Raw genomic sequence first — 15,732 nt, 5'->3', positions numbered from 1 at the left:
GATTTTAATGTGTCCTCTGGCTGGTTAACAAGATATAAACAACTTCACGGTATCCAGATGATTACCAACCAAGGAAAAAAGTTACATAGAGTTAATAAGGGTGCTTCTGAATTTTGTAATGATTCCTAGGAGTTTATTGTATGATAAAATTTAGAACTAGAGTAGATATACGATGTGGATGAAACTGGGTTGTTTTGGAAGTGTCTACCAACAAAGACATTAGCTTGCAAGACTAAGTTTTGTGCACCTGGTTATACATCAAGCACAGAAAGGATAACTGAATTGTGTTGCGCTAATGGTACAGGATCATATAAAGTTAGGCTTGGCATAGAAGGTACACCTAAAAAATTGCAATGTTTCAAGAAAAAAGAAATGCACAATTCACCTGTCCTTTATTTTCAGCAGAAAGGGGCTCGGATGGACCACACAACATTTCAAACATGGTTCTGTAACCATGGTTCTGTAAGCATACCTGTGACTTAGGCCACAGGTATGCGAACATTTACTATTGAAATGTTGAACATTTACTGCTGAAAGGTCTACCTGCAAGGGCTGTTTTGTAACTGGACAATACACCAGTACATTTGAACAAAAATGCTCTGAAATTGAATCATGGGTTGATATTTGCAAAATAATTACCTTACAATGTGATAGCCTTAATCCAGCAATGGTTTACGGTGTCACTGCTGCCTTGAAGAAAATTTATAGAGGAAGTCTGCTACAAAAACTTATTGATGAGGGGTAGCAATCTTTGAACATTCTGGAAACAATTAATTGCTAGACGTAATTTATAAAATCACGAAGTAAAGTAAAACAATCAGTCATACCCAAGTCATGGGAAAACATTAATCCTAAAACTGATGAAACCAGTAATTCTAATGACAAAGAAGAGTGCTCATAAGCAACATTAAGCACTGTTTTGAAAAGCATTCCAGGTTGTGAAACTGTTAACAAAAGAAATATTTCTGAATGGTTTTATGTCGAGCGCAATGAGCCAGGTCATGAGATGTTGAGTGACAGTGCTATTGTTCAGCGAATACAAGGGAAATATGTGGTGGTGAATGACAGTGACGAAGATGACAATACTTTTCTTTAAATCCAGAAACAGTAATCACTAATCAGTCATGTATCAGCACTTCAAAGGGCTGAAGTGTTACTGGGCTACCTGGAACAGTAAGAACAGGCTCCCTGATGTAAAATACTCACACAGCGAGATGGAGTTATCACAAATGTCTGAAATCAAACCATACTTGCCACTTGCACCGCCAATGGAGCTGCAAGTGATCACAACAACAAAATTTTCGGAAATAAGCTACATCCTTGAGGTGATCACTGCGTCACCTGGCGAGATCCCGTGGCCAACCTGCCTGATGGAAGGTGGACGCTCCGCCAGGAATGGCAATCCTCGTTGTTGCTCCATATGATCTGCATATCATACCGGCCACCATGTGATGACAAGGACCACCTCTGACCTCGACTAACCTTTGACTGTGTGATTATGTACTTCTTGTTCACTGTTTGTCTATCCAGCGAATATGGAATAAAGACTGTTAGTAAGTGTAAACCACAAAAATCCCCTTTCTGACAAGTTGGTGATACATAAAATTTGTAGTGTGATATGTGAAACACAAGCTACCTCACTGAGACAGAAATTAAATCAAGGCTATTTGCTTCAAAGTAGTGTAATGTAATATGAAATGGGATTGTACCGCATTATCCATAAGTATGTAGTTTCCCATATTCTTTGATGATTAAAGTAGAATTTATTATAAACATTAGTTAAGTGATTTGAATTATGAAACTGTAATTAATTTTTCGTTCTGAACAACTGTAATACATTACTCTGAACTGTAACTGTGAATTATCCAGGGAATTTGATATTTTCAAGTCCTCAATTACTACAGATAATTGAGATTTTACTGCACGTCCAAAAGAGCCTACTTATTGGCTACAATAAAAACGAATGCATTTACACAAAATCTGACACCTAGTAATAATCTCTCTCTTCCTATAACAACAGTTTTTCTCTCTCTTGGGGACTGCTGTATCACAGAACTACTGTGAATGAGTAATAAAAAGAGTTAATTCGAAAGTGACATTACCAGTGACAAACTGAATGTGGTTCACTATGAATTAGTTCACATATAAAAATGCATTATGAAGCCTTCTCCCCTATTGCTTACAATTTTGTTTCTATTGAAGCATTTGGATGCAAGCTCTGAACCAACACCTTAGTTGGATCATTCAGAGTCAGTGAAAATCAAAGGACTATGGCAAAAATAAATAAATAAATAAATAAATAAATAAATAAATAACACACTACAAGCTATGCTGAATGCACAAAAAGATTCTGTACTGTGTATTCCAGCATTGCCACTGACCATTGCAATACATTGCAAAAAAATTCTTAAGGACTAGAAAATCTCAGTTAAAAAAAAAAAAAAGAAAAAAGAAAGAAAGAAAGGGGGAAAAAAAGAAAAAAAAAACACTGCTGCCTACCTCTATACCGTCCACAATTCGCAGTCAGAACAGTGGTTTGGGCAACAGGTTTTGACATGCACTTGGGTCAAGACACATTGTGATTGACCAATGTACGTATCTTATGATGTCTCCAGATGGCCAATGGCACAGTTAGCAGAATCAGCTATACGCGTAGCTGCAAGTCGTGGACAAGCCAGAGAGTATCCTCCACCTCCAATGGCAACTGTGGGTACTCGAGTATCCTGAAAAGCTTCAGCTGTCACTGAGTTCACAAAAGCTTCAAAACCAGCAAGTGGGCACGACTGTCCACCCCTGTGACAACCCATCTCTGGACACTGGTCTGCATCCTAGCAGGTAGTTCACATTTTCAAAATCAGTTGCATCTGCCTCAACAGGCACAGCCATAAGCATATGAACACAGCAGCTGGCCTCTGACACAGACACCTTCCAGATTTCCAGCCAGGCAGTTATGACAGGCAAACGGGGACCATCTACCATGCATGCTCCATGCAGCCACGAAAATGGCAGGTTACAGCACTGTTGCAGACAAAGCTGCACTGTGACCCAGTATCTTATTGAGTGGGCCCTGGAATACCTGGACCCACCTGATCTGGACAAGTTTCATCAGCAACCTTCTCCCCCCCCCCCCCCCCCCCCCCCTCCAACCACCACCACTGATGCACAATGATAGGTTCCTCAATCTCCAGCCGCTATTCAGTGGTACCTACCCCCCCCCACCCCCACCCCCACCAAGATAACGTGTTCAATAATGGCTTGGCAAATCTGTATTGTATGAATTTTTTGTCATGCTTGTGATTATATGTATATATATTTTTCTTTCTTTAATCAATGCCAAGTTCTTTTTCTTTTGAGGAGAAGCAGTTAACAACAGTTACAGTATATATGTTACAGTGAGTGTGACATGCAGACTAAATAACTATAAGAAAGCAATCTTCAGTGACACAGCTCATGTTCCTACTGACTGTAAATATGCACTGAAATTCTGTGTTTGCTCTTAATCATTAAACATTCCACCACGTGTAATGGTAAAACATGCCATTTGCCTTGTGTCTGATACACACGTTTTTGTTAACCCTTGAGTAGTCATGCAGGTGATCTATGTCACCCTGGGATTTTCTTTTTGTTATTTTGTCCACCATAAGGGGTGTCCACAGATCTGAATTTCTCTAGCTCAGAGTTCCACTTTAAAGGTCAGTATATCACCATTGTTGTTTGAACGTGGCTATTGTTTACCCACATTGTGTGCTCTGGTTACAATTGTCACCCATGTGACTAATGGTGTTACCATTTCTGTTTCTTTTGCGATAGGCAAGGTATTTATTTTTCAGTTTAATGTCTATATTTTTCAGTTTACTGTCTATATTAAATATTGTATAATATGCTTCACACTGCACTTATATTTCTATTCATTCTCACATTTTCTTTGAATTTTTACAGTCGTAATTACTGGTAATATTTTAATGTCTGTACCATATAAATAGTGGAATGTTGAGACAACTTTAGATCCAGCAACATGGTTGGCTTGGTTTGATGAACTTAGTGATCACCATTCAGCTTCTGAGCAAGAGATGTCAGAAGATAATGGAAGAGCATGTTTTAAGTGACAATGCAAATGAAAGGTATTTCTCGTGTAAAGATAAGGCCACAAAATGGCTGAAACAAAAGCCCTCAACTAACATACGCACTTCGGCAACCAATGTAATCTCTCTGGACCGCAAAGTGGAGCATGAGAAATAAATTCTGAAGCTAGCCAGTTTTGGCTTTTCTCTGATAATAATGACATTAGGAAAATAACCAGTTGTACAAATATTTACATAGAAACACTCAGGTCACCATTTGCAAGGGATTGAGATGCCTGTAGAACGTATGAAACAGAAATCGGGACATTTTGGGGTTTACTGTATCTTATGGGTACAACGAGATTACCTAGAAAAAACATTCATCAAATGTGGGACAATTTCACAGGCAATGGCCTAGATTCATATTACTTATCAGTGAATGAACAAAGATTTTGCTTTTTCTTATGATGCTTACGTTTTGATGATATGAGAGACAGAAACTTGAGAAATGAAAGTGATAAGTTAGCTCCCATAAACGAAAGAAGTGTCTGAAATAATAGAACATAATTTACAGAAATATTTCTTGCCAAGTGAGTTCCTTACTCTAGATGAAAAACTGTTAGCGTTTTGGGTAACAGTCCTTCTCAGTAGTTCATACTTAGCAAACACGCTAAGTATGGGCTGAAAACATTTGCTTTAGTTGATGCTAAGACAGCATATACAGTAAATTTAAAAACCTATATAGGTTCACAGTTCAATGGACCTTACAAACAAAGCAAAAATGAATAATAAGTTTACCTTATGAACAATACACCGCAACACCTGTATATCAGCCTCACTAACACAACAATTAAACCAACATGATGTAATAACAATGGTGGAGCTAATTGCAAGCATTAACAGAAATTTAACCACCAATAACTGGTTTTCGACGTATTCTCTGCTGAAAGTCTCAAAGATAAGGGTCTTACTGATGGGAGCACACTTCACTGAAATAAATGCGAAGTTTGTTTGGAGTTTCTTCTAAATAAACAAAGATCTGAAAAATCTCCAATTTTTGGCTTTCAAAACCACAAAACCCTTGTGTCATACTGTCTCAAGATGAATAAAGTTGCTCTTGCAATTTATACAATTCACCATGACAATGTTATCAACAGCAATACAGGGGATGCAAAAACACCCGAGATCATAACGTTTTACAACATGACAAATGTTGGCGTGAACTTGGCTGATCATCTGTGTCAAAAAAATAATGTGGCTTGAAATTCAAGGCACTGGCCTATGGTAGTGTTCTACAATCTACTAAACTTAGCTGCAATAAATGCATTTTGCATTTATAAATTCAATAAAAATCCATAAAGCACTGAAGAGAACGTTTTTCCTAACCAATCTTGCATGGGAGATTATAAAGTCCCAAACAGAAAGCAGATATCAAGCACCACATGTTCCTAAGATCAGGAGGCATGGACTTTTACTGCTTGGAATGGAAGAGACTGTAAACAGGCCGCAGGAGAAAAGGATAGGGAAAAATGGGAAGATGTTTTGAGTCTGACAGATCATGGGACAAATCAACCAGGAAGTGGTGTGTTAGGTGCAGTAAGTGGACCTGCCCTGATCATTTGAAGGAAGATTGTGTCAATTGTTTGGATAGTGTGGAGCAAAATAATACATGTACCAAAATGTAATTTTGGAAGTATTGGTTTAATTGCTATATTAGTGAGGCTCATATACAGGTATTGCAGTGTACTGTTCAGAAGCTAAACTTATTATCCATTTTTGCTGCAATATAAATTCACTTTTGTTTGTTTTCATTAAAATAGGTTGTGTGTGACAATTTTAATAAGTGTAGTGCATTCAAGTAAGAAGTTCAGTAATTAACTGAATCCCATACCATTAGGCAAGTGTAAAACCCATTTTGTTTCATCATCGCTAAAATAACATTGAAAACAATGGTGCCTGACAGCTGTCACCTATGTGACCAATAATGTAACAGAAATTCCCGTGACTACAGCAGGGTTAAGAAGGTGCCAACAATAACATTTGCCCCTGCAGTTATAGTTAAAGAGTTTCACAAGTATAGCATCACAGATTCATTAACTAAGCTTGGAGGGGCCTCCTTATCTAGATGATAATACTGTGAGAGAAATAATAGGAAAAAAGTACTATACTAAAATGATACATGAGTCACGAAACATATGAAATTTTGACCTACATTTTCATTTTTTTCTACTAGTTACTGATTTTTGGAAAGTTGCCACCTCACGAAAATAAGGAGATATTATTCTGAAACTATTTGGCAGAGTCTGAAGTGTGAACAAAAACTCTAAACCACTATTTTTTATAGAGTGTGTGCCTTCTTAATCCTTCCTTCTCATTCTTTCAAAACAACAAACATGTTATGTTGCTCTGTTATAGTTGCAAAAAACAGTGACCTGTACTGCCATATGGAGAAGAGACAACTGTAATTAGGATAGCAGCTGAAACAACAACTAAATGTATGTGGTCCATACCATCCCACTGATACCAATATTTAGGGCCCCGATTTATGATATGTGACAGAAGAATTCCACTATTCCCTATGACATGCCTTTCACTGTATACTAAAAGACTTCAGAGTTCAACATGACAGTTATAGAGTTAGACTATCTTGCTGTGGAACTCTACTGATCAATTTCAACACTGCTCTACTAATGGAATGCTGTAACCCTTGACATGGTCACAGTGTGATTTCCTTATTTATGCATTGACCCGAAAGGCTGCAAGATTATCTGTACAGTACATGATCTAAATTTGCATTTTCGCTGTGCTGCCCAGTTTTCCATTAAGATAGAAAGGAATATTCCATCCTACATGAAACCTGTTGTCTCAATCAAAAATAAGCCAAGAACTTTAGACTGGATGCTTCAGTGTCATAACAGACCATGCTCTTGATACTGTGCTCCACAATGGACACACCTGTACGGAATCTGATTTAATCAGTGCAGAATTTCCTTCAATAGCTTCCATTAAATGCACATATAAACAAACATTTTGCATCACTCCTTTATTTTGAAATTCATGGCACAGAAATCAAAAATTGGCTCTGAAGCATGCATACGTATTCAACTGAAATGTGTCCAAAAAAAAGAAAAAAAATAAACATTTGTGTAATGATAAAAATCATCTGTTTCCCATAGGATGTTTTTCACAATACACCTGAGCAATGTCAATATGTGGTGGAATGTCCCCTTGCTTAGATACAGGCTTGAATACATCGTGCCATACCACTGATGAAACCCCTGGACCAAACTGTCCCACTTTACAGTTGCGATTCTTTGTAAATCGTGCAAAGTACATGGTCTTTATCAATGCCCAAAAACAGCTCATTTAAACTGACCCCACACATATTCAAATAGGTTCACATTCGGGGAACTGGCAGTTCACTCCATTCTGGTGATCCTAGCATGCAAAAAGAACAATTTCATGAGAACAGCATGATGAGAATGCAAGTTAGCATCCATAAAGATGAAAAGATGAAACTGTCATTGAACTGTTAGCAATATGATCCCACTATTGGTTACAGACTATTGTCCCAGTACTGTAGAGTAGTGAGATTTCTCTCAACAATCACAAGAATCGTAAGGTGGCCCCCATGTAATGATAACATGATAACCCAACATCACTCCACCACTTATCCATAAACACCACCCGATGCCAATCCTGGGGTTGATTCTGCATGATTTCTTACCTACCTGTAAGGGAGTCCATGGTGATGGGGTGTATGATGTGTTGCTTACCATGGTAGTTGAGAATGGAGATTCGTATTATGCAATTTCCTAGCAACAGTTCCATGCAATACCAGACACCAAATTCAGTCCTAGAACACTACGCCCATACTTCCTTTGATTCAAAAGTCATAGGTATTGGTCATCCTGTGCCCCTGTGGATGAGGATGACCTGTCCTGAACACTACCTGTCAATTGGAACCAATTCCATGTTTGCACCACATCACTTTGACTACAGTACACTTGTCAAGCAACTTCTCTGGTTCTGCAGTTGACACGGTCATGCTGACCCAATCATTGGTCACGGTTGTCCATCGTGGCATGATGGATGTCCACTCTACTGTTCCTCAATGCATCCCTACTTGTTCTTTACTTTCAAATGGAATGCTGCAATTCATTAGAGTGTAGTGTTCTATCTTTACTTAGTGTTTAAAGTAACTTTGTGCATGTTTACAAACAATGTCAGGGGTGACCTTCCAATCAGTACAGGAACAGTCAAAATAGCAACACACCTACATGACATGTTCTGGTGATGGGAAACTTATTTTGATGTGTGTATATTGTAGTTTTTGGCAGCTTTCTTGTACATGTGACCCAAAACTGGGAGTTGAGGATCAGCTACGCTTGAGTGTCTAATCATGTAACTGCCCTTGAAAGTTATGTCATAACTTAATCAAATAAAAAATAAAATGGGGGGGGGGGGGTTAAGCACAGCATATTGTGGATATCATGAAAACAGAGAACAAAAAACTATTTCATTCTTGACAACTTTGAGATTTTCTGCTGTTTCTATATTTTTCTGACTTCTGCATTAACATTTCATCAATTACATACAACATAAAATGAAAAATTTGTCCATTCACTGAAAGCACCAAGCTCTTCCACTTCACCATACACAACACACTGCACTGCCAACCAACTAATTATATATAACTATACTGTGGATGATCTAAATTATGTTCACTGAAATGCATGACTTCTGTTTTCTACACAATATTTTCACTTCCCTTTGGCAATATTTTATTACTTGTACTAGCTTATAACTGTCCAGAATTGAAGCTGATAAGATTCCCACTCACTCACATACTGAGCTCTTGCTCATATGTAGATTATTGTCACTTTGATTATTTCTGGTACATAGTTACAGCTGCTGTTATGCATCCGAAAGGAGTTCCCTACTCTACATCCACACACATGCAGATTCACATGCAATAGAACACACATACTGAACAGCATGTGTCCATTTACCCACCCTTGCAATATGCACTCCCACTTCTCGTCCATACATAGCTGTGTCAGAACCACACATTTTAAGTTGTGAGGAAAGTGACCAATCCTGAAAGGCATGTTACACAGATGGTTCATTACAAGATAGTGTGTTGTAGCTTTCTTGAAACTGGCTCACATCCACGTGAATCTTCATTTCCAATTATACAATAACTGATTCAATCTCCTGGCTGTTAATTTCCCTTAGGTGGATCTGAAATAAAGGTCTCAAAGAAATAGTTTTTAAGTACTTGTCTGTGCTAGCGACATTTCAGTTTATCATACCAACTAATGGCAGAGAACGGTTATTGAATATATGACACATTTTTGACACATGCCTTAGAATTATTTTTCTGCAGCAATGGTATCATAACTGTGGTACTCTATTGTGTCTTCAATATGTATCCAATATGAACTGGATCATTTTAATCTGGTCTGAACATGTCTTTATTCTCTTGACACAATAGTTGTCTCTATATTATAAAATTTCTTTATTCCTTTAATTATCTATAAACGATGCTTAGCAGCACATTTTTCAGATATTAATAAAATGTAAGATGATTTTTAATAACTGAATATGCAGATTTCCTACCACATATGTTTTGTAAGAACATTTTTCAGTGACTATGCTGTATATTCCTTTATTTTACAAATTTACTGAGTGCATATATCAGACTTTTTTCATTGTGATACCTTTCATATCTAGAATTTGGGATGCAGAATGTGAGAAATTGTTAATGATTTTTACCATGAAACTATCCACATTTAATGACAAGCCCCCAGAAATACTACAAGGGATGTTCAATAAGTAATGAAACACTTTTTTTTTCTTTTAGAAAATACACATTAACTTTGTTGTACTGAATTTTACACATTTATTCCTACTGGTTTCAATTTTCAACCATCATTGAGGGACCATACCAAACAGACAAATGAGTAATAAATGTTACTGTGGTTCTACAAGCATTCTTCATGCCCAGTCTCTGTATCTAAGTGGAATCTGTCACAATATTTCACTGATAACTATTAATGTGTACCACAATATGCCCTGTTGTATGGCATCATCTGTAGCATGATATTTCAAATATAAAAGTCGTATTGTTTTTTGTTTCATAAGTACATCTTTTGAGTATCTTTATGTATAATGTTCACACTTAATGACTACGGGATGTTTATTTTTCATCAGTTACATGTACTGTTTATTTCTATTTGGTATAGTTACTGATGATGATTGAAAACTGAAGCTAGTCAGAATAAATGTGTAAAATTCAATACAGTCAGGTTAACAGGCATTTCTAAAATATGTTTGTGCTGTAGACTGTTGCCTAAAAATATTTGGACATTTCTTTGTGGAAGCAGGTTGGTTTTATTTTGGATTCCAGTACACCAAATTATTCTCCACTGTTTTCACCACAAAACCCTATTTTTCAAACATCATCTCTGTTCCGTACGATAGCCTTATGCCACCTTACTGCGAGGGACCGTATGGCTGTCTCTACCTGTCAACATACGAGCCAACGTCTTGCTGTATCAATAACCTTCCCATCATACATCTAATGCTTCCCGGGGAATGCATCGTTCATTGGGTCAAATAGATGGAAATTAGAAGGTGCGAGATCCGGGCTTGGATGAGTAACAGTCCAATGACATTTTGTGAGTTCCTCTCAGTGCACAGACTTGTGTGAGGCCTTGTGATGTCATAGAGGAGGAGAAGTTTGTTTGCATTTTTGTGCCAACACACATGCTGAAGCTCAAAAAATGGTTCAAATGGCTCTGAGCACTATGGGACTTAACATCTATGGTCATCAGTCCCCTCATGCTGAAGCCATTTCTTCGATTTCCTGAGGTTAGCACAACACACCTCAAGAGTTAATAATTGCAAAGAAAACAAGCCCTTCAGAATCCCAGAAGACCACTGCCATGACTTTACTGGCTGAGGGTGCAGCTTTTAACTTTTTCTTCTGAGGAGAGATCATGTGGTGCCACACCAAGAATTGCTGTTTTCTCTCCGTTTTGAAGTTATGAACCCTTATTTCACAGCCTGTGATGATGTTTGACAAAAAATTGTTGCGATCGGCCTTGTAACATGCAAGCAATTCTGCGAGCATGGTCCTTTTTGCTCTTTATGCTCTTCTGTTAGGCAGCAAGGAACCCAGCAGGCACACCTCTGAGAAGCCCATCTGGTGGACAAGAGTGTCAGCACTACTGACAGAAATGTCCAGTTGTGCCCCGAGGTGTTTGATGTTATTTGTTGATCACTTTGAATGAGAGTGTCCACACGTTCCAAGACTGCAGGAGTTACAGCTGTGTGCAGCCGGCCAGTATGAAGGAGATCGGACAGGACTGCGCAAACTTGTTGTGATTACGACAAACGTCTGGCCAAATGACTCACTGTGTTTTGTTCACTGCCAGGTCTCTGCAGACATTCTGCAAGTGCCTATGAAAATATGTGATGCCCTGGTTTTCCAATAAAAGAAACTCAATGACAGCTCTCTGCTTGGACTACACCTCTGTTACAGACGCCATTTTGAAGGCCACATATAGTGCCACCACCTATTGGAACTAACTTCATGAAATTATAGGGGCTGAAGCAGGAATATTCCACGATATTCCACTACAAATTCTGCATTTTATCAACTGAAAAGAAAAAAAAAAGTATTGCATTACTTATTGTATATATAGCTTTGAAGCTACTTCTAGTACCTCAGTTGGAAAATGAGCCATCTTAGTCAGATCTTACAAATCTAAGAGATAATCTGACACTTTTTATCTACAGAAGTGCATGCTACCTTAATGATGAAGTCTCCACATAGCTACTATTATTTGAGATTCTTATAAACCCAGCCTAATACTATTTCAGTTACAAAACCTCCTACATACAAAACTGGAAAAAAAAATTAATGCACCACAATTGAGAGACTACGAACATTAAAATTTGGGCACAACATTCAGACAATCTTTAAGCACAACATTTCAAGAAGAATTTTATTTAAATGAGACATTATCATTCATTTAAAAGTATAGCCCTATATACTGGTATGGGTTTCTTGGAGGGGAAAGAAACTAATCTGAACTGTTGTACACATATAGTATCTAATAAACAGGCAAGATACATAGTCTATATCTCAACATTTTTTCTGTGATTTAGTTGATATTATGATTAGAGAATCAAACTAGGTCACTTATTCAACTTGAGTAATTCCCTAAAAGTATTTCTACTGTCAAAGTTATTTTTATTCCATCAGACCCAGTAGGCCTCCAGTTGTAGAGCAGGGTGGATTTCAGTAGCAGCAGCAGCTCTCAGTTTGTCCACATATTGCATTAATCATTAGGTTTTGTAGTATTCTTTCATGCTTCTGAACAGAAATACGCACTACCTGTTTCTTTAACTGTGTTTAGCAGGATTATTTATTTTGTATAGGAGGTTGTGTATTTTGCTGTCACTTGTGTCCACTCAGCTACTGTTTTACTATAGTTTCCCACTGCTGCAATCGTTAAGTCTTGCTTCATTTACTTAATTCTGTGAGCTTTTCAAACAGTAAGTATTCTGTAGAGCTCCAGCAGAACAGGGTAGAAAGCAACAGCAGCTCTCAGTCTAAACACATATTCTATATATTACATTTAGTTGAGTAGTACTCTTACATGCTAGGATGAATACAGAATGCAAATGCAGTGAGTGGACACAAGAGGAGCTGGTCACAGACAGTGAATAGCTGAAAACGCTGTTGGCCATAGTCAGCCATCACAGGCTGCTGCCTCACGGTGTAGCACTGGCAAAAAAACTGGCATGTCGCATGGGACACCTCAGGTGTCGCTTGTTTTGCCCATGGGCTATGCTGCTGAGGCACCTTCCATTGTACTTGATATGGGGAACTGTGCTCGCCACAAAATGAGTGGCAATATGAGTCACGTTCACATCACGTGAGGCAGACAGTGAATGTGGGGACTGGCTGGCTGGTGTCATCCATTCACCCTATGAGTCAACAGATGGCCACTCTTCCAGCAGGATCCAAGCAGGCACACAGGGGGACAGGTTTGCTAGTTATTGGGAAGTCCAATGTTACATGCACTATGGAGCCCCTTAGGGAAATAGAATTCAGGGCTGAAAAGGAGTCCAATGTGTGTTCGGTATGTCTGATGGGGAGCCTCATCCAAGATGTGAAGGGGGCCTTGCCTGCAGCTATTGAAGGTGGTGATGATTAATAGTTTAGGGTACTAAATGGTGAGGTCATCAGCACCCTTGCTTGAAATAATTGCAAAGGAGGATGGTGAACATCTATTAAAAAATAACAAATTTTAAAATCAAGTTGTATCCTCACATGACTATTGAAAACACAGTCCTGACATTGTGAGAATTATAAAAGAACAATCATACATTTGGACAAAACACAACAGAATAACTAGATTTATCTTTTGCTTTTAAGCAAGGATAAAATATCAGTACAGACATAGTTAAAAAGAGGACAGGTGACTGTGGCTAAGTGACTATTTAGAAATAATTGGTGACTGAGCCACTCTGCAACACATTAAAACTCACACCCAATATTGTGGGAAAAGTCCTGACATCACACAAAATCTTAAAACAGAAACTACACTCACCTTACTATCAGTTAAGATAACACACACATCTGTGTTCAGGTCATCATATAAAACACACCCAATTAAAATATTTTGTATCGACACACTGGGGGTGTAAGAGAAAGCCCTGCATCAATGGGCAGTGTCCCACTCCAAGCTTGCCCTCGAGTTGTCATATAAAACACACTCAATTAAAATATGTCATATCGACAGCTGTGTTCCACATCTGTGACACGCTGGGGCTACTTGGGACAAGATAAAGCCAGGTTTCAATTGACAAAGTCCTGCTTTAACCCTTTTAAGACCTACTTCTTCAGCTCATTGTTGTCTGAGGGTCATAAGCCATGATTGCACTGATGGTTTTACTGAAAGCAGCTTATTACTCCTCACTTCCAGACACTGAGCCTCCCCACCAACACATGGTGTTCTGGGTCACAAACATGGCAATAGCCTGCAGGGGGACTGAGCAGCAAGCAAAAGATGGAAGGTAGCAAGCCTCCTTGGCAACAGCAGCAGCGAGTTCATTTCCCCTGACCCCTATGTGCCCTGGAACCCAGCAGAAAATTATTTTGTACCTTGTTGCTGCAGAAGGCAGAGAGCATCCTGCATTTCTTGAACCATCTGATATGCTGGGTACATATGACCAATAGCAAGTAGGGCACTTTGGGAATCTAAGCAGATAAGGAATTTATTGCCGCAATACCATCTCATCTGCTCTAGTGCCCTCAGGACAGGACAGCAAACAATTCTGCATAATAAACTGAAAACTGTTTTGGGAGCCCTGTCCTGGGGACACTGTCAGGGAACACAATGGAGCAACCGATACAAATCCCCATGCTTAGACCCGAAGCAGCCAGGGATATCCCATATTCCACTCCCAGCTTTGGACCCCAGTACACTTCACCTGTGGTAACCGAAGGCTCTACTTCACACTGATACCAAATGGTTTAATTTGCTCATGGACAGTTACAGAACAGATGTTCTAGTGGCGGCTGTGCAACGGAGATGAATGCTGATGATTAGGGAATGGAAAGAGCCCTATATGCTCGGGTACCACAAGGAGAAAATTTTGAATAAACAGTGGAGGCTTACAAGCCTTGGCACACAACCTGGACTTGTGCAACAAGTCGCTGTTGACTGCCTAATACCCTCATGGTGAATTGCGTCCAGCATTTTCAGGTATGAAGGCATTACTGATCCACAAATCTAGCATCCATATTCAAGCAGGGGTCGCACAAATGCTTTACAAAGTCAGAATATACGTGCTCTGTTGACTACCTATCACTAACGCATCTAAAGATTTTATAATTAAATTTTCCTCAAGACATTTAAATCTCATCTTTATCTACAATAATGATGGAACCTGAATAAATGAATTAAAATTTGTGCCACGGCTGGGTTCAAGTCCCATCTGATTTGCTGAGTACATATGACCAATAAAAAGTAGGGCACCTTGGGAATCTGAGAAGACGAGGAATTTATTGCCATAATCCGGCCATGGTACAAATTTTAATTCATTTATTCAGCTTCCATCATTATCGTATTTAATGATGGTCAAAGCCCTGAGGGATCTGATCTTCAATTCTTTAAGATGGGGCAGACATGTCAGACTCTCATCGAAAGTGAGACCCAGATATTTCATCTTTTCCTTAAAAGTGAGAATGGTATCACCCAATTTTAAAACAAGTGAATTAAAAAGAGCAGGAGCATTTAAAATCGACACACATACAGCTTTCTCCAAAGAAAATTTAAAACCTAATATGTTTGACCATTCTTCCAGCTACCTGATCATCAAGTGTAACTGATGATTAGCCATTGCAAGTTTGGTGGTGGCACAGCAGATGGAGAAGTCATCCACAAACAAAACAACACTGTGCAGGATGCCTTGTGCATGTAATACTGTTGATTGAAATGGTGAACGCTACTACGCCTAAAACACTTCCTCGAGGGACGCCGTTACCCTGCTTAAAATGGCCAGATAGGGTATTCAGACAGGACATTCCCGATCTTGTACCAAAAATACATATCTGATAGGAAGGGCTGTATGAATGTGGAGAGATGTC

The 15,732-nt window shown here is 38.7% G+C and overlaps 1 protein-coding gene across 2 annotated transcripts in view; it reads right to left on the bottom strand.

Moving 5' to 3' along the window:
• The window catches only part of LOC126471464 (rab-like protein 6), a 195,165-nt gene that overhangs the window by 25,285 nt on the left and 154,148 nt on the right, over nucleotides 1-15,732 (bottom strand). The window contains exon 10 of one of the 2 annotated variants that reach the window (XM_050099657.1): nucleotides 8,595-9,305. The exons of the other annotated variant lie outside the window; for it this stretch is intronic. Coding sequence (XP_049955614.1) covers nucleotides 9,255-9,305 — 51 coding nt within the window. The 3' untranslated portion in view covers nucleotides 8,595-9,254. Of the gene's footprint in view, nucleotides 1-8,594; nucleotides 9,306-15,732 lie in introns of those variants that run through there. 2 annotated transcript variants of the gene reach the window in all.

Source organism: Schistocerca serialis, chromosome 3 (genome assembly GCF_023864345.2).
Source record: "Schistocerca serialis cubense isolate TAMUIC-IGC-003099 chromosome 3, iqSchSeri2.2, whole genome shotgun sequence".
In the NCBI taxonomy this organism is placed as follows: domain Eukaryota; kingdom Metazoa; phylum Arthropoda; class Insecta; order Orthoptera; family Acrididae; genus Schistocerca; species Schistocerca serialis.
The sequence above is the reverse complement of the archived record's forward strand: the minus strand, read 5'-3'. Positions and strand labels throughout refer to the sequence as shown.